The following is a 20,199-nucleotide window of genomic DNA, read 5'->3' on the forward strand; positions in this document are numbered from 1 at the left end:
CTTTCCTAACTAGGTTTAACCTTACTAAGAGTATAGTGATTGAATGTCATCCTTCTACCGTGGTTCAAGCGTTTATACTGGCCATGACTCGTGGCACTCCATTCCACACAAGCTTGGTCGTGAATACGCCGAAGACTATGGATGAACTTAACGAAAGAGCTGATGGATTTGTGTACTTGGAAGAAGAAGAGGCAGCTAAAGCTCAGAAGACATCCGTCATATCCACAGAGGAGAAAACCAAAGCAGATTCAGGCACAGCGTCAGACCTCGTGGAAATCTGAGAAGAGGCCCAGGGAGGAAGAGTTGGTTACTCCGTTGAAAGTCACCTTAGCAAGGCTGTACTAAGAAAATAAAGATAAGTTCCGATCTCCTTTACCGATCAGACAACCCCTCGAGCAGAGGGATCAGTCTAAGCATTGTACATTTCATTATGACTTTGGCCATCAGACTAATGAATGCAGGAACTTAAGGAGACAGGTAGAGATACTGATAGCCAGAGGGGAGTTCGTCAGTTATATTCAAGACCCGGCGGTGGAACAGAACTGACCAATAGAGCACGTGAAGAGGAATCAAAAGTCGAACTCTCACAATGCGCAACCAGTTCGAATAATCAATGCAATTCACAGTCGGCCTGAGCCTACTGAGGAGTCAGAAGAACTGCTTCGAACACGCCTTCGCCAGGCACGGATGAAGAGGAGGATAGGCAGTGTCAACAATTTGCACCAACAGAGCGCATCAACACAGATGAAGTTTGACAGAACAGATCTATTGCATGTTCAGATCCCTCATGAGGACCCGTTGGTCGTCAGTTTGACAGTAGCCGAATGTTTGGTACGCAGAGTTCTGATTGATCCTGGAAGTAGTGCGAACGTCATGCCGAGGGACACATTTGATCGACTCGAGATCAAGCTGGATCGGCTCAAGCCCACTGGAAATCCCTTGCTAGGGTTTGATGCAAAACGAGTGGAGCCCATTGGTATGGTGGAGGTAGCAGTACACGCTACAGAGAGGGTTCTGATGGAGACCTTTGTAGTTGTCGAGATTCATCCCTCTTACAATCTTCTGATGGGCAGAGGGTGGATCCACAGAGTTCAAGGTGTTCCTTCCACTCTGCATCAAGTAATGAGATGCCTGGGGCCAGACGGAACCAAGGTGATTGACATTCATGGGGACCAGGTTGCAGCTAAGGAATATTATTCAGTAACACTGAAGTATGCTGGAAAAGGGAAAGCTCCCATTTGTTCGGCAAGCCCGAGATAGCAATTACAGGAGCCTCCCCCCAAGCAGAGTGGGGAGGAGGAGCCAGTGGACTTGACCGAAGAACCCCTGGTTGATGTGCAGATCGATCGGTTCCGACCAGAACGAACAACCAGAGTGGGGGAACGACTCGCCGTGGAGGAGAAGCAGAAGTTAGTTAAGTTCTTGTCTCAAAGCGCCGATGTATTTGCATGGAGCCACCTAGACATGCCTGGAATCGATCCTTCTGTATCCTGTCACTCCTTGAACGTAAATCCCAATGCAAGACCTGTAAAGCAGAAGTAGTGAAGGTTTGCTCTAGAGCGTAACCATATCATAGCCGAGGAGGTTGGCAGGCTACTTGATGCGGGATTTATAAGAGAAGTGTATTATCCTGACTGGTTGTCAAAGTTGTTGTTGTGCAGAAGAAGAATGGGAAATGGTGAGTGTGCATTGATTTCACCAATTTAAACAAAGCATGTCCGAAGGATAGCTTTCCGCTGCCGAAAATTGATCAAATGGTGGATGCTACTACTGGATATAAGCGTTTAACCTTTTTAGATGCTTATTCAGGTTATAATCAGATCCCCATAGACCCCGCTGATGAAGAGAAAACTTCTTTCGTTACCGAGCGCGGGACCTATTGCTACAAAGTCATGCCATTTGGACTGAAGAACGCCGGAGCAACTTACCAAAGACTTATTAGCAAAATTTTCAAGGCTCAAATAGGGAAGACCATGGAAGCTTACATTGATGACATGGTAGTAAAAAGTAAGAAGAAAGTTGACCATCTGAAACATCTACAAGACGTATTTGACGTGTTAAGGCACTACGGAATGAAGCTCAATCCAACTAAATGCTCATTCGGCGTGAGTTCTGGTCAATTCCTGGGACACGTGGTTAATCATAGAGGCATAGAAGCTAGCCCAGCCCAAGCAGAAGCTTTGACTAAGAATGCCGAGCCGACAACAGTCAAGGAAGTGCAAACTCTTACGGGACGGATCATAGCATTGAGCCGATTCATTTATAAATTGTCAGATCGTTACAAACCATTTTTTGACACAATACGAAGCCACGGTAGACAAGTTTGGGGGGATGAACAGCGCTTAGCATTAACTAGTCTGAGAGAATATATGCAGAATCTTCCGGTTCTGTCAGCTCCAGAACCAGGAGAAAAACTATTTTTATACCTCGGGGTGTCCAGCATCGCGACAAGTGGCATTCTAATCCGTTGTCCAGAGGGGAAGCAATGTCCAGTGTTTTGTGTTAGCAAAACGATGACTGAGGCCGAACGACGTTATTCAAAGGCCGAGCGGGTAATACTCTCGCTAGTGCATGCGAAACGAAAGTTCAGGCATTACTTTGAATCCCATCCTATCATCGTTCTAACCACCTTCCCTATTAGAATAATCCTGCACAAGTCAGACCTCTCAGGAAGAATGACGAAGTGGGCCATAGAGTTAAGCTCATTTGACATAGCATATGAACCCAGAACGGCAGTCAAAGGGCAAGCAGTGGCAGATTTTTTACTAGAATGTGATTCAGAAGACATGGAGGAAGACCTTCGTGGTTGTTTGTGGAAACTCTTCGTCGACGGATCCTCAAATCAGATGGGGGCAGGCATTGGGATCAAACTGCAGACACCAGAAGGTACGTCCTTGAGCCAAGTGCTCCGGCTTGAATTCAGAGCCACCAATAATGAAGCGGAGTATGAAACACTGCTGGCAGGACTTAAGCTTACCAAGGAGTTGAAGGTCAGGAATTTGACTGTCTTTAGTGACTCGCAGTTAGTGGTTCGGCAGGTGAATGGCGAGTATGAAACCAAAGATGAAACAATGGAGGCCTATCATTCTGCTGTTATGCGGGAAGCCAAATACTTCGAAAAAATTGAATTCATTCAAATACCGAGAGAGCATAACGAAGATGCCGACCGGCTAGCATGTAGTGCCTTGGGTTCTGGAGAAACATTGGCAAGGGTGATTCCAGTAGGAATATTAAACCAGCCATCCATTTTTGAAGAACCTTTGGGCCCAGATCCTTAGCAAGTGAATGTTATTCTATATGAGCCAAGTTGGATTGATTCGATCATAACTTACATCAAGAATGGTACTCTGCCTGAGTAGCGAGATGAGGCTGGGAAAATCAAATCGAATGCTGCAAAATACGCCATGGTGCATAACTAGTTATACCGAAGGTCTTTTTCTGGGCCGTACTTAAAGTGCGTCACCCCCACAAAGGCTTGGCAGATACTGCGAGCTATTCATGAAAGTGTATGTAGAAACCATTCAGGGGGAATGTCTTTAGTGCACAAAGGAATGACGCAAGGGTACTTCTGGCCGAACATGTCACGAGATGCGGAATAATTGTCCAGAAGGTGTGATAAGTGCCAAAGGTTCGGACCACTGATTCACCAACCACCTGAGGATTTGCACATAATGGCCACACCATGGCCTTTCGCACAATGGGGGATGGATGTGGTTGGTCCTCTGCCAACTGCAAGAGCTCAGAACAAGTATGTGCTGCTGGCTACAGATTACTTTACTAAGTGGGTGGAAGCAGAGCCGTACCCGAGCGTAACTTAAACTCATGTGAGACGGTTCATTTGGAGTAATATTATTTGCCGGTTTGGTATTCCAAGGTCAATCGTCATGGATAATGGGACCAACTTTGACAGCAAGCAAGTAAGAGAGTTATTGGAGGAATATGGAATTAATCAAAAGCTGGCGGCAGTAAGTTACCCCCAGGCCAATGGACAGGCATAAATCACAAATAGAACAATTTTTGCTTGTATCAAGAAAAAACTTGAAGAGAAGAAAGGGAAATGGTTAGATGAACTGCCGAACGTCCTATGGGCTTACAGAAAGACCCTAAGGTGACCGACCGGAGAAAGCCCATTCGCCATGGCGTATGGTACCGAGACAGTTATACCGGTCGAGCACTTGGTTCCGACTGTTCGAAGCTTGGCATGAAGCCGAGAGCATAACGACAGTATGTTGAGGTTTAACCTCGAAATACTGGAGGAAAAGAGAGATGCAGCGGCAGTAAGGCTCGTATCCTACCAGCAGACGCTTGCGAATAGCCATAACAAAAAAGTAAAGCATAGAGACTTTACACCAGGTGATCTGGTTCTGAAAAAGAAGGTGGGGATAGTAAAAAAGATGATGCCACCATGGGAAGGTCCATACAGAATTGCAAAAGTCATAGGAAATGGGGCATATACCCTAGAGACCATGGCCGGAAGGTTGGTTAACAAGCCTTGGAATGCTACTTCTCTGAAGAGGTATTATCAATAAAAAGTTGAGTTTCAATGTTGAATTTTGTTCATTTTCAATTGAATACAGGCGAATGTACAAGTTTCTGAGATTTATAAAAATAATATTCCTCTTTAAGAGATTGATTAAGTAAAAATAGCAAAACCAAGTGGCATTCTAGCCGAGCGCCAAGCACTTAAGCAAAATAAGTGGCAGCTGGCACTATGAGCCGAACGCCAAACACTTGCTAAGAAATAAAAAGCTAAGTGGCAAGTGGCATTCTAGCCGAGCGCCAGGCACTTAGGCAAAGTAAGTGGCAGCTGGCACTATGAGCCGAACGCCAAACACTTGCTAAGAAATAAAAAACCAAGTGGCAAGTGGCATTTTAGCCGAGCGCCAAGCACTTAAGCAAAATAAGTGGCAGCTGGCACTATGAGCTGAACGTCAAACACTTGCTAAGAAATAAAAAGCCAAGTGGTAAGTGGCATTCTAGCCGAGCGCCAGGCACTTAGGCAAAGTAAGTGGCAGCTGGCACTATGAGCCGAACGCCAAGCACTTGCTCAAAAACAAAAAGTAAGTGGCATCTGACACTATGAGCCGAACACCAAGCACTTGCTCAAAAACAAAAAGTAAGTGGCAGCTAGCACTATGAGCCGAGCGCTAGACACTTCAGCAAAGTAGATAAATGTGAAGCTGGTTGTTACCACCCATGTACAGATAAAGTCAATGTTTTTGTCATCTTATTCATGATATGTTCTGAGGTTACAAAAGATAAAGTATACTGATAAGCACCGAATATTGTATATTCAAGCGCCCTAAATTGCATTAGTAAAGTCCGTTGTATGTTAATTTATGTAGATTATCTTCATTTCTATGTTTTTATGTATTTTCAGGTCCTTTTGCCAAAAAGGAGCAAAAATAAGACTTTGTGGATTTTAGACCATCAAAAGGGCACAAGGCTGAATTTCTGGCAGCAGTGGATCCTGGACTTTACTCGCCATTTTGACCTAGAAAACTCAAGAACTGGACTTCCATCATAACATGAAATATTTAGAGCTCTGAATCAGATTTCCAAATCTTCAAGCGGTTTGTCATTCGGAGCTCGGAGCAGAGAGTTATGGCCCTGTTACCAGAGGTGCGCAGAACTGCCTGGCAGCAATGAAATTCTGCCTTGATCTTCATTTTCGACCAACCATCCTTGAGAATTGGATTTCCACCAAAACATGAAGTTTTTAGAGCTCTGAATTAGCTTTCCAAATCTTTAAACGGTTCATCGTTTGGAATTCAGAGTGCAAAGTTATTGCCGTTTTACCAAAGTAGGTCCGGGCAGAGCAAACCAAGCATAGGGCATTCTGGCCAATTTTCGAGTGCTCGAGGCCTTATTTGGAGTGCTCGATATTAGGGCAGATTGCTTCATGAGATCAGCAGTGGAGTCAGGACTTTGCTCGCCATTTTGACCCAAAAAGCTCGAGAACTGGATTTCCATCATAACATAAAAGATTTAGAGCTCTGAATTAGCTTTCTAAATCTTCAAACAGTTCATCATTCGGAGCTCGGAGCAGAGAGTTATGGCCTTGTTACCAGAGGTGCGCAGAACTACCTGGCAGCACTGAAGTACTGCCTTTCTCCCCATTTTTGACCAACCAGACTTAAGATTTGGGTCTTCATCAAAACATGAAGTTTTTAAAGCTCTGAATCAGCTCTCCAAATCTTTAAACGGTTCATCATTCGAAATTTGGAGCGCAAAGTTATGGCCATTTCATCAAAGTAGGTCTGGGCGGAGCAAGTGAAAAATGGAGCTTTTTACACTAAATTCGAGTGCTCGGGGCCCTATTTCGAGCACTCGAAATTTGGGCAGTTTGCTCCACGAGATAGCCCACTTGTGCTCTGAAATTTCTAATTTTGGATGGCCCTCTTTTATGAGGTGGTTGGGGATGTTTTTGGAGGAGAGAGAGAGCCTAGTTTGGTGGTAGATAAGAGGGATAAGAGCCACACATTTGATAAGCTTGATTCTACAAGATTAGAGGAGAGAGAAGAGAGCAAGGAGGAGAGTGTTCTTGAGTGCTATAGTAGAGCTCGAAAATGAAGTGGTATTCTTCTTCCATTTTTGTATCAATGGAGAGCTAAACCTCCATCTAGGGAGGTGATGAAGCCTCCTCTTTTGATCATGTTCTAGATTAGGCTATACTTTTGGGGACTATAATGTATAATGTGTGGAAGTTTCATAGTCTAAGAGCATATTCCTTCTTGTAATGAATTTTAATGTGTAAATGGTTGATGTAAGTTCATTGTCATATCTTTGATGATTCTTGGATCAATCTTATTGCTTTTATTTTCATAGTGACAATGAAAATATAGACTATGAATGTTTTTCAAGGCATGTTGATTTTGAAACTTGATATTCCATTGCTTAGGTACCTCCTTTGATGGTTTATACTTGATTCCTACCTTCATGTGCTTCACCATTTGATTGAAAGCTTGATGGTCTTTTGCTTGAGATAGTGTATTTGATTCTACACCTTAGTTTAAGTAGTTCAATTATGGTAGCTTTTGATGGATCATTCTTGTTTTGATTAAGTGAACTTCTTGTTGATTATTAAGCAACGGAGTTGCTTCATATTTCTTGACCATTGCATATATGCTATTTATTCCCAAATTTAGACCTAATCTAGCATGTACTTAGGGTGTAGTGTGGATTCATCTCCCTAGTCGTTTCTACTTGTATCTCACTTCTTCAATTTCATTGCAATTTATTGTTTTATGCACTTTTAATTTCCTAGCTTAAGTGACATCCAACAAAACCTCTATAAACCCTTCATCATTCTAAGAATGATTCTAGACATTTAGGTTGTATTAGACTAGCGCAGTCCCAGTGGTTCGACTTACCCGACCAATAGCCCTATTTTACAATGATTCGTGCTATTGCGAAGGTTGATGTATAGTTGATCAACCGATCATATACAGATGACATGACTACAAAAAAGTAAGAAATTAAAGTATCAGAAGAGTCCTAGCTAGCTGCCTCTGTTCTGTCAGCCTCCTGATTGTGTTGACTCGCCTCTTCACTCTCATTGGTCGTCCCATCTTCATGAGGTGGGGAGTCGAGATTGATAACTGAATTGTTCTGTTGGGGCCCAATTTTAGTAGCGGTTGAGGAAGGGACCATAGTGGATAGAGGAAGAACATCCAGAGGCTGAATGACAGAGGAGGCTAGAGTGACCCTGAAGGAAGCAATCTCTTGACACTCATAAAAAATGTGTTCAGCAGGAGTGGAGTCAGGATCAATATAGACTCTTGGAGGATCAATTTCTAGATCCTTATCAACTTCGTCTGGAGTGGAACCGGTCTGTCCGTCAGCAGGAACACGGTCGGAAAAACCCTCTTGGTACCCCTGAGCATACCTGAGAGCCCCAACCCTTGAAAACCGAGCGTGAAGAGCCAACATGCCACCATTCACCTTGCTGATGGTGTTGAGCAGAGCATCACACTCATCCAGGGCTCTCTTCTCGAAGGCCATCCGAGCGGACTGCTCGTCAGCCAGAAGGTACTGGAGTTCTGCTTTTTCATCCTTGAGCGAATTGCGCTTGGTCTGCCAGATGCTCCTCTCAAGTTGAAGGGCATCCCTTTCATCCTGAAGAGAATCGGTTTCCCTTTTCAGAGCGTCTCTCTCTTTTTCAATTTTGCCAAGCTGGACAAACAGTTCCGTGTTTTTGGTGGCTAGGATGTTATTTTCTTTATGGGCCACTTCGAGGCTGTCAGAGAACTTTCGAGCCTTGGCATTCCTTATTTCCACCTGCTTCTGCATGGCCATCATACTGAATAGGGTCTGCAGAGATATGCATGAACACTGGTTAAACCGATCGCATGGTCAGAAGAGGTTAAGCATAAAGATTATGTCAAGATTTGCTGATTGGGAGATAAAATTACCTATATGGCAGATAAGGGAAAACGGCTGAACACCTCCTTCTGAGATAGACCTTTGGCTATTTCAATGTCCTTGGGAGTCCACATGTTCCTGTAATATGGCATAGCGGTCTGACCATCCTTGAACATGGTCTCGTTCGGCTCTGTGCAGGCAAATCGAGGAGTCCATGGTGCTGTTGCAGAGGCAGAAGCAGAGGCAGAAGCTGAAGCGGAAGCAACAACTGTAACAGGCCCAGAGGGGGCAGGAGAACTGACTGGGCGATGCAAGAGTATACCCGGCCCAGAGATTCGGATCCTCCTTGTAAGAGATGCATCATTAAGGTTGACTGCACCGTCGGGATGAAGCCTTTTGCCTCGCTCTTTATCCTGAGCACCCGCAGTAACAACAGAAGTAGTATTGACCTGAGGAGATGCATTCGGATTGGTAGAAGGAATACTAACGGCAAGATCAGCAGCCACTACGTTTGGAATAGTGTCAGAAATAGTTGCCGAAGAAGAAGCCGAGGCAGGAAAAGAGGTTGCCGCAGCAGCAGCAACAGTGACTCGGGGAGGGTTCTTCCTCCTGCCAAAGGAAGAAATCTGGAGCTGGCTCATTGCGTTGCCGAGGGCTGAAATTGCGAGAAGGTTGTCTGAGGTAAGGAGGTCTGAACAAGAAAGAACATTGTTCAGAACGTACTTCTTCAAGTAATTATCCCTATCCCTGCAAACACTGTAGTTCAAGTCATCACAAGGAATGTCTAAGGAACGGCACAAGAAAGTACAAAAGCGAAGAACACAAATTTCGCAGGGACAATCGTTCTTATGTGTTTTGAATTTCTTATATGAAGAGATAGAACACACGCCAAAGGCGCTCGGGATTGGATAACCCTTTGCAGCTGGAGAAGACCAGGCCCCCCTAACCCCGACTATGTTATTTCTCCAACCCTTTTCAGACTTGATTGTGTCTCTACATATGGACATCTTTTCAATCGTGTAGAGGTGGTAGAATGGTTCCTCAAGTCAGATCTTACTAACCTTGTAATAGAGAAGAAGATCTATGATATCAAGATCCAGACCTCTGTCACGAGTCAGTAGTAGCAGAACGAATAGGATCTTAAAAAAATTTGGATTAACTTGCAGAGGGGAGATCCCTAGTATGTTGAAAACATAGTTAAAGAAAGGATGCAAAAGGAACCTAATGATATTCAACTGAAGATGGGTAAACAAGACTTTGCCAGGAAAAAGGCCAACACTAGTCCTGATATCCACATCTTTAGGGCAGTTTCTAATTTCTATATCGACAGGGAGATGAAGTTTCATGCGAATAACATCTAGATCTACAGGTATGGTGAATATGAATGAGGATTTTAAGGGAGAAAAAGTGATCTTCCAAAAGAAAAAAGGCAAACGAAACTAACCTCAGAAGGAGAAAGCGTAGATTACTGTAAGATTGCTGGAAAAAGGAGCTTTCGCAGAGGTTCGCCGGAGGAGATTTGATTTGATTTGACTAAAAGAAAAAAGGGGCAAACGAAGATCTGGCTAACAGTGATGCAAGATATAGACAGTAAAAAAGGTTAGAGGGAACGTCTCTGATACTTATAAGGACAGAGTGGGCCCGAAGGTCTAAGCGCCAGTAAAACGAAGAGTTTCTTTGGAATCTTGAAGTATCAGTTTTAGATCCGACCGTCCATTTTCCCACGAGGTCTTCTTGAGCCGTCAACGTCATGATTGGCCGCCGAATAATAATTACCCCCTTATTTATTAAGAGGTAATTATGGGGGCAATTGAGGATATCAAAGACGGATTGGATCAGACCCGACCCGCGAGTGAATGATCAGGTTGGATGGTAGGTCCGAGCCCAAGCAAAAAGGATAGCATAATAAACCCAACACCTACGAACGAAGGATCGGATCGAACAGTTGAACCCAGCCCATAACGCAACACTGAAAGTCAGGCCCAAAGGAAGAAAGCCATTAAATAAGAGCCCTATGTAATAAGTTGGTTAGAGTATTTGTAATGGTCTATAAATAGACCATTACGAGTAGAGAAAGGAGAGGATGATTTTTTGGAATTTTCATTTTGTTGAAGTGTAAGAATTCTAGAGAGAGAAAGAAGAGTGAATCTCTTGCATCTTCCTAATTATCATAAGTCAATGCGAAGCACCGGAGTACCTACCAAAACTGTGTTGTCTAGCTTTTAAAGAATTAGCATGCCCTTATGTAGACCAATTGAATGACTTAACTACTTATTGCTCTGAGAACCTGTTCAGCTACATCAACCTCCATGGGAATTACACACCAGGTCTTTTTGCCAATGAGTGCCGAGAAGGGAAGGAAGGAATCCAATGCCCCGCATCACCACCAACACAATTACCCAATGCCGGAGGGAGTCGGATTATATGCGATCCAACCCGGTTACTCATGCTCATAACCGCCTTCCTAGTGTTGTTGTTGCGGTACGGTTGAGTACGTCAAACCTCCTCAGATTCCGCACCACATAATGATGGTAGTTGGGGTGGAACCAAAATTCTTGATTTGGGAAGAGTAAAACTACTAATATGTAATTAAAATTTGAATTGGGGATGGCAAAACTAGTACTATGTAATTAAAATTCAATTTTTGAGAATTTTTTTTTGAGTACTTTGATTCCACTTTGAGAAAAAGATATATCATTGTTATCTTGATAAAAGATTTAAAATAAAAATGTATGGTTTTGACTAAACAATAATCTCACAAACTTTAACAAAATACAATCATTAGGAATAATATAGAGAAGTATTTTAATAATTTTTACAACGATCAGCTATAAAATTTGTCATTTAAAAAGTGATAACTAAAAATGTTAGCACATATGTTATTATTGTTGTTGCTGGCATTTTTGCTATCTTGGTCACCTAATTCTTTAGGGCATGCTTGGTTCAATTTCCTAAGGAATGTTTTATGTTTTATGAAAACTGAAAATTAGAAAAATTGTCTAAAAACATGTTTGGTCTATATTTTTTAAGAATTATTTTTGCAAACTCGATATTTGAAAATAATTTTCTGTTTTATAAGTTCTTGAGAACTTTTTTCTGAGTGACAAACAAAGTAGGTTTTAAATTTCTCCTCTTTCCCAATGCTTTCAGAACGGTCATGTGCCATTAAAATATAATTTTAGATATTTTTCTCAAATACCATATTAACCAAAATGCTTGACAAACCTTAAGATAGTTGAGAGTAATTTTTTCCTAAAAATATTTAAAAGGAGAATTTTTTGCAACTGGTTAATAGTTAAGGGAGTTTTTCTGCAATTAGCTCTAATAAAAATAGTGATATGGTGTATTATATAGCTTAATCAATGTCATAACTTTTTTCCTTCTTTTCTCAACACTCTTTTTCTTTCTATTTTCTCACCTTGCCAAACTAGACTAATTAGTCACCAAAATTGTGATAGCAAAGCAAAAAAATAATTCATAATTTTCTGCACTATATTTTTTTAGGCCTGTCTTTGTGGCATGAAATTGAAGTCTTAGAATTAAAATTAATAGAATTGAAGAAAATTTTTGGTTCAAATTTTTGAATTATTTTTCTGTGATATCCCCGAATTTTCACATGTAGGTTGGCCAGGCCCACACCCGAAAACACGGGAATATCAAAACAATTTAGTATTTAAACGAACATAGAATACAAGAAGAATAAAAAGAATGAATAAATCGCTGAACGAAATTCTATTAATAAAAATAAAACATCCTTGACAAAATTAAATTCCATGAATTTAAAATTCTAAAATACAACTCGAGAATCCTATAAGTCAAGGACCCCTAAACCATAAACTATTAATTCACCAGAACAATAAATAACAATACTAAAAAGTAAACAAGATGAGTAGATGAATGACAGTCTCTCAGCTGCGGATCCTCAACCTCGAGACTGGAACTTCTAATAACCTAAAAAATAAATCGTGGGTTAGACCCACGAGCAAGTTCCTTCTACCAAGCCTCTGAAAACCAATAAATAAAACATCTCTAACCAAAATCATCCTAATTAAAGTTTTAACCTTTAATATAAGATGATACATATATAATATATAAAGAACATGTTCATTCATATGTTTCTTGAAATCCAAGATCATAAACAATGATAAGACTACCTCCATATTTAAACTAACCATAAAGTACATTCCACTTTTAAGAAAAAACTCTTTTAAACTTAAATTCCATATTTAAACAGTTATTTAACCATTTAAATAATAAATAATAATTCAAGGAATATTTTCCTTTAATCCAAATCCCAATATCCACCAATGTATGATTTTATTTATAAAGACTATGTGGCAAAGATCTATACTTTGGCAACTCCTCCATGCCTTCGCTAATATTATTTTATTAATACTATAAAATAATATATTATCTTTTAAACATTGGTTTATTCTAATATAAGAATAATTATCACCTCCAACTTATAAACATAATATCCATAGATGTATATTTAATCATCTAACTTACATAACAATTTATTTATAATTTGGCAACTCATCCATGCCTCCACAAATATTTATTTATGTTTTGGCAAATCAACCATGCCTCTAGAAGTATGTTTATTTATACTATAACAACTCAACCATGCCTCTATAAGTAATTTATTTATACTTTGACAAATCAACCATGCCTGTTAAATGACAATCTGTTTATGTCTTGACAACTTATCCATACCTCTAAAAGTATGTTTTTATCCATACTATTAATTAGCAATTCATCCATACTTCCTATGTATGTATTTTATTCATACAATTAATAAGACAATTCATTTATGCTTTTAGCAACTCATCCATGCCTCCAATTTAATCATGTACCAAACTTTACAATTAACTATGAAATGAATCATATATAGGCACTTCATGCAAGTTATAAGCATAAAATTAATTTAAATAAACAACCTATTATGATTTCATCAACACCACCATCACATATATAAACATGTTAAATATCAATGGACAACTTACTAGTTGATTAGGTTATATTTATTTATTTATGTGTGGCAGAATAACATGTAGGCGTATATAACACGTAAGTTACACAATCTAGCAATGTCCAAATAACACATTACACATTAAATATAAATATTACGAATTATTTGGTCAACACCCAACCAATACAAATTATCTAAATTGGTTAAAACAATTATGGGATAAGATATATACATATACAAAATTCGTACTGTCTTCCAACTCAATTTTGGCAAGGTAAACATCCGTTTCACGAAATTTTCGTGAAATACAAAATTGTAGATAATCGAATTTCCATTCAACCACGCTGGATTTGAGCCATTTTGACACTCGAGGAAAGAGATACAGTCAGAATATTAAAACGGGAATTGGAGAAAGTTTCCTAATTAAAGAAGGATTCTTCCTTTTCTTCTAATCAATTTCTTCACATGCATTTATCCTATGTCTAGGTGATTAACATGCTAATTTAATCTATAGATTTTGATACCCAATATGATAAACTTATGGGTTCTAAGAGGAGAGTTAGAAAAGAACTTGCCTGAAGGTTTAGAAACAAAATCAATGCTTCAACCTTGGTTGTCTCTTCCAAATCCGACGTCCTCTTTCTCTGATCCGGTCTTTTCTTTGTTAGCATTCCCTTCTTTTTTCTCTGCTTCTCTTGTTTTTTTTCTAACGTGAAAAACCTTTTAACAATATAACCTTATGTGTATATTTAAACATATTAATACCCTAATCATATTCCTAGTATGACTATCCAAATAAAAATAATAATAATCTTAAATAAAATATATACACATATATTATATTATATATATAATTATTTATTATATATATATTCCTCACCCAATAAAAATAAATAATATATATTGTCAATCCTTCTCCACGTAGGACTCTAACTATATTAATATACATAAAACATATAAATATAAATATAAATATATTATGTAATATATATTTATAAATCCTTTTTAACTATACTTACCATATATATGCATATAGTCCTATACATATATACCTACTATAAATATATAATTCTCTATATAATTATATATATATAATCCATTTAATATGCATAATATATATATATACTCATGCATAAATCCATGGGTCTTTAAACCATCCAAAATCCTTTGAGGCTTCCTTCTCCAGCCCAAGACCCAAATCCTTTGGTCCAAATAATCGAAACCCAATCCATTAAATTTAAACAAATAAATAAATACTTAATATTAAAACAACTAAATACATGTAGCACATAATCTAATAAGAATTAACAACCAAGTCATACCATATAAATAAATATCTACATGCCATCAAAGCATTCAACAATCAAGTACATCATCATACCAATAAATCAAATAAAAAAGTAAACAAATAATTAATTTAAAACAAATAAATTCATTAAATTCATTTAAAGGCAATTAATTTAATTAAATAATTCTTTAAAATATAGGGGTATTACATTTTCTCTAATTTCATCAATTCTAATTTTAAAACTCTAATTCTATAACCGTCAAACATAACAGTAAAGTATTTCATGTTACAAAACATGTCACACGACTCACACCATCAATTAATCAAATCAACATTATTTTTTCAATCTCTAAGTACATAATGGCAAAATTTTAAAATAAATACGGTATTATAATAGTTTAGTGTCTTTGAACCGCTAAGTACTGCAAAAAAACCAGTCGTTACCCAAAAAGATTTTAATGGAGCTAGTCAATATTATTTTCACATATAAAAATATTGGTAGTGGATTAAAGAAATGCAGATAAAATAATAATAATAATAATAATAAAAGATTAAACAAATGGCAAAGTAAAAATAAAAATAAGGGTTAAGTGCAAAAAACTCCCCTAAACTATGGGGAAACTTGCAACTAACCCCCTGAACTTTCAAAAATTCAAGAAACCCCCTGAACTATGCAAAAAAGTTGCAGATCACCCCATCCGGCCAAGTTCCGGTGAATGTTGACCGTTAAAAATAGTTGACTTATTTTAAAATACCATATTGCCCTTAGACGCATGAAAGGACTAAAATGCCCTTAATTTCCGTCATCCTCGCCGGCCCATAATTGTTCAGTCCATGCTCTCTGTGAAGCCATCACCGTCGTCCAAGCTTTTTGTGTTGTCCTTTTCCCGGAATCTCTTTTCCGGTCGTCATCTCAACAACCAATAGAATCTATTTCCTATTATATATATATATATATATATATATATATATATATATATATATAACGATATTTACTGGAAAACAGATCTGATTGCTGTCCTAGGGTAGCATGGTACCGTTCCTCACTCGATTCCAGAATGTTTAGGGGAAAGAATGACTCGACGTCTTTGATATAATCGAAGTTGGAGCGATCGGAATGGAGTCGCCGGAGACAGAGAGGATGACCGGAATCGCCCGACAGCCAGCTCACCACCACCATCAACGTGGAGAATTTTCGTCCTATCGAGACCTTCGCATAAACAACTTCGAATCGAGAATTCGTGTTCACCACCAATCCTCATCGCTCGCCGAATCGAAAAATGGCAAACCCAGTTCGATACTGATCTTCCCTTGCTCCATCGATACTTTTTTTCCCTTGCTCAACCGCCGTTCTTGATCACGTTTTCTATGGTTGCTGCCCGTCAGTCCAACCGGGTAGTATTTCACCAGTTCAGTCCCGCGGAGCTCACCGCTGTATTTCTTCCTCACGGAGGTAGTGAACCGGCGATGCGGATCCGGCGGCTTTGGTGAGAGAATCCCGGTTTGTATGGTCCAGTTGTTGAGCTCGGCTAAATTCGATGAGCTCGGTCCAGTTGTTGCCGGCACTGGATTGGCCGAAGACAAAGTTGTCGAGGAGGAAGATTTGGTCGTACGGTCCGAATCAGACGTTATCCACATCATGTGCTCTGCGCACACCACGTGATCGGCCGGAATCGATCCCGTGCTCTGCGCGTACCACCTTCCAGAACTTGGTTCCGATTTGGCGACGGCGATGGGTTGAAGTGGCGGCAGCGGTGATGGATTGAATCAGCCCGTGGATGATGGATTGAATTAGCCCGTAGAAGAACTGCTGCTTAAGTGGCGGCAGTGTTCGACGATGAAGTCATCGTTAGCAGCAGTGGCGGGGAATTTGTAGCAGTCGGCCAGTAATCATCCATAGCCCATATTGCCCGCTTTTCTGTCAATCACAGACGTGCATAAGCCGCCGCCGTCAAATCCGGATCCGTCGCCGTTGTGTCAGTCTCTGATTTACGCCGGAATCGCGACTTCTCTAGTGGTTATTCCCTTCTAATTTGCCGTCGCCGTTGCCAACACGTGTTTGAACAGTGCATATATGTATGTGTAAATAAGTCAATTTAGGAAGGATAACATCGTCTTTTTTCTTTTCCGGTGGCCTGAGTGGGCAAATTGCAACAAATTGAAAGTTCAGGAGAATTTCTTGTAGTTCCGGGGGGTTAGTTGCAAAACCCCCATAGTTCAGAGGGGTTTTTTTTTGCACTTAACCCTAAAAAAAATAAATGAGGGAGAGATTAGAGAATTTGGTAAAATATCGGGACGCGGTCGAAGAAAAAAACCCGTTTATTGTTGTACTCGACCTTCTTCACATCTGTCTTCTCTCTATTCTCTCTCTCATATGAATATATATATATATATATATATATATATATATATATATATATATATATAAGTTTACATATATAACAGCGTATGTATTATCTTTGAACACAGAGGAAAGTAAGTGATCTGTGGGAAAACTAGACGGGTGGGTATAGATCTGACGATTTCCTCTCCCTTTTTCCTTTCCCACGACGCTGACTGAAAGAAGAAAGAAAGGAAAGGAAAGGAAGGAAAAGATGAAAATGGAATGGATTGATCGGTGTTGCTCCAACTCTTCTTCTTCATCAGTGCTTGTGTTTCTGTTTTTGTTCCTCCTCTCTGCTGCTTCTGATTCCACTTCCACTTACATATCATGTGTGTGTTTGTGTGTGTGTCAATTCTAATAAACTGTCTACATCTATTTAATCAATTTAATCACCTTTCCTAATCATGCTATATCATTCTTGTTAGAGCTCTCTATCTATATACACACACACTGTATCCAAATGTAATTATATGTGTGTATGGTGCAGATGATATTTTTTGGTCTCACCCTTCCACCGGCCGGAACCTGCCCCAGGCCAAGAAAGGTTTATTTTCTTTTCAATTACAGCCTCTTCTACACAATTTATATGTATAAGTGAAATTATTTGTGGGTTCGATCAGTTATAATGCATTAATCTTCCGGATTCTGCACGAGGGAGCTCCGAAGATAGGACAAGGTGGGACCCATATATCCAATTGGAGCGAGATACATGTACAGGGGAGCGACCCCTTCCTTGCACAGTATTTCACAGTCATAGGACTAATCTCTCGAGAACACTAGAAATGCCAGACAGATCCTGACATAGTCTACTCAGCACTGACAGGGTGTGTCATTTGTTAATAAATAATGTCACGTGAGATGCTGATTATAAACGTATTCGTAAACACACAAATGGATATAAAAGTGGATTTTTAATGAAGTGAAAATCGAGTGTCAAAATAAAATAAAAGAAAATAAAAATTTGTTAAAGAATTAAATTTCCTTCAACAATTGTTTTACTTTTTAAAAATTCAAATCTTAAATTATTTTGATTATTTTGAATTCAAAAAATATATATATGATGATTACTTTGATGATTTTTTTTTTTTTTTTTTTTCAGTTCAAAAAATGAAAAATGTATCATTTTGACTCAACAAAATCTTACCAATTTTAACGATGCATAATCAGGAAGAATGATACAAAGAAGTATTTAATAATTTTAAAAATAGTAACAGAACTAAAAATATTAACATAGAGTATATAAGATCATGGTTATTGTTGGCATACTTGTCACCTGCACGTGCCAAACAAGAATTTTGAACCATTCATTTTTATTTTTATTATCTTGTAACATTATCCTGTCCAAACTAGGAGAGGAAGGAAAAAGATGAAAATAGAATCGATTGATCTGTGTTGCTCCTCCAACTCTTCTTCTTCTTCTTCCTCAGTGCTCGTGATTCTGTTTTTGTTCCTTTTCTCTGCTGCTACTGCTTCCACTTACATTTCAGGTGTGTGTCTGTGTGTGTCAATTCTTGGGAACTCCCTCTACACACACACACACACACACACACACAATATATATATCAGTATGTATTTATATGTGTGTTTGGTGCAGATGACATTTTTGGGTCTGGCGCTTCCACCGGACGTAACCTGCTTCAGGCCAAGAAAGGTTTCTCTTCTTTTCAATTACAGCCTCTTCTACACAATTTATATGCATATATATTGAAATTATTTTGGGGTTCAATTATAATGCATTTATCTTCCAGAATTTCATGACATTGAGCCAGCCTCTTCTGGTACTGTATATAATTTGTGTGAATTAATTAAATTAATGACATTGAAAGAGAATATTTAAATAAAACCATGTCATATTTTTTTAAGAAATAAAAAAAAAAAGAAAAGAAAAGAAAAGAAAAGAAAAGAAAAAGGAACATGCTAGTTCTAAAAGACTTCTATATCATAGTGAATTCAATGAACTCATCGTTTGATTGAAGTAAATAAATAACCCTTCTCTAAAAATTGTACCTACAAATGCATTGCCGGTTACAAACAATGGTCGATTTTTTAAAAATTTGTGTTGGATTATCTTAGGGCCCGCTTGGCAACCGCGGTTGCTTTATACTTTTCCTGTGATGCGAAGAAACAATATTTTCTCTTTAGGGTGTGTTTAACACTATTTTAAAAATTATTTGGTAACGTAAGTTTGTTACAAGATTTTTGGAAGTGAAAGTATGTTCGGTAAAAAGTGACGTAAGTTTGAAAAATTAAATGGCTAATTAAAAATGTTAATTTAGAAGATTTTTATTTTTATTTATTTATTTATTTATTATTTTTAATAGTGTTTTGCTATAGCGTGGAAGCAAACAAAAAGTATCATTTTGATACTTTCGATTTTGGCTTCAAATTTAGAAGCGTTTCGGTACTATTCAAATAACAACAACCGTTACCAAATATGCTTCGTGCTTTTGCTTTGCTATAATATATTAGCAAAAGTAAAAAACATGAAACAAAAATATTAGTCAAACAGACCCTTAATAATAGACTGATAGTCACGTCTGTCATCAACAAAAACTGATCAAGACTTCTATCATTTTCCTATTTGAAATGGTTTTAGATTAGATTATCGGATAACCATGGCCTAACGGTACCTTGATTCATGTGATTTGCAGCTTGCCCTGTGAGCTTTGAGTTTCTGAACTACACAATTATCACAAGTCAATGCGAAGCACCGGAGTACCTACCAAAACTGTGTTGTCCAGCTTTTAAAGAATTAGCATGCCCTTATGTAGACCAATTGAATGACTTAACTACTTATTGCTCTGAGAACCTGTTCAGCTACATCAACCTCCATGGGAATTACACACCAGGTCTTTTTTCCACTTTGTGCCGGGAAGGGCAGGAAGGAATCCAATGTCCCGCATCACCACCAACACAATCACCCAATGCCGGAGGGAGTCCGATCATATGCGATCCAACCTGGTTGCTCATGCTCATAACCGCCTTCCTTATGCCGTTGTTGCGGTAGAGGTTGAGTACATCAAACCCTCCTCACACTCCGCACCCTGTAATGGTGGTGGGGATGGAACCAAAAATCTTGATTTGGCAGTAAAACTAGTCAAATGTAATTAAAATTCAATTTTTAAGAATTTTGTGGGCACTTTGATTTCACTTTGGGAAAGATATATCATTATTATCTTGATGAAAGATTTA

The 20,199-nt window shown here is 38.9% G+C and overlaps 1 protein-coding gene across 1 annotated transcript; it reads left to right on the top strand.

Moving 5' to 3' along the window:
* Positions 1-18,332: 18,332 nt before the first annotated feature.
* LOC132312301 (GPI-anchored protein LLG1-like) lies at positions 18,333-20,157 on the top strand. Its single transcript, XM_059810615.1, has 3 exons — positions 18,333-18,494; positions 18,602-18,658; positions 19,659-20,157. The coding sequence occupies exons 1-3, from the start codon at positions 18,374-18,376 to the stop codon at positions 20,012-20,014; spliced, it is 534 nt and encodes a 177-aa protein (XP_059666598.1). The 5' UTR covers positions 18,333-18,373; the 3' UTR covers positions 20,015-20,157.
* Positions 20,158-20,199: the final 42 nt, after the last annotated feature.

Source organism: Cornus florida, unplaced genomic scaffold, assembly GCF_030987335.1.
Source record: "Cornus florida cultivar Cherokee Brave unplaced genomic scaffold, ASM3098733v1 CherokeeBrave_3.0.0_Hap2_Chr06, whole genome shotgun sequence".
Lineage (NCBI taxonomy): Eukaryota > Viridiplantae > Streptophyta > Magnoliopsida > Cornales > Cornaceae > Cornus > Cornus florida.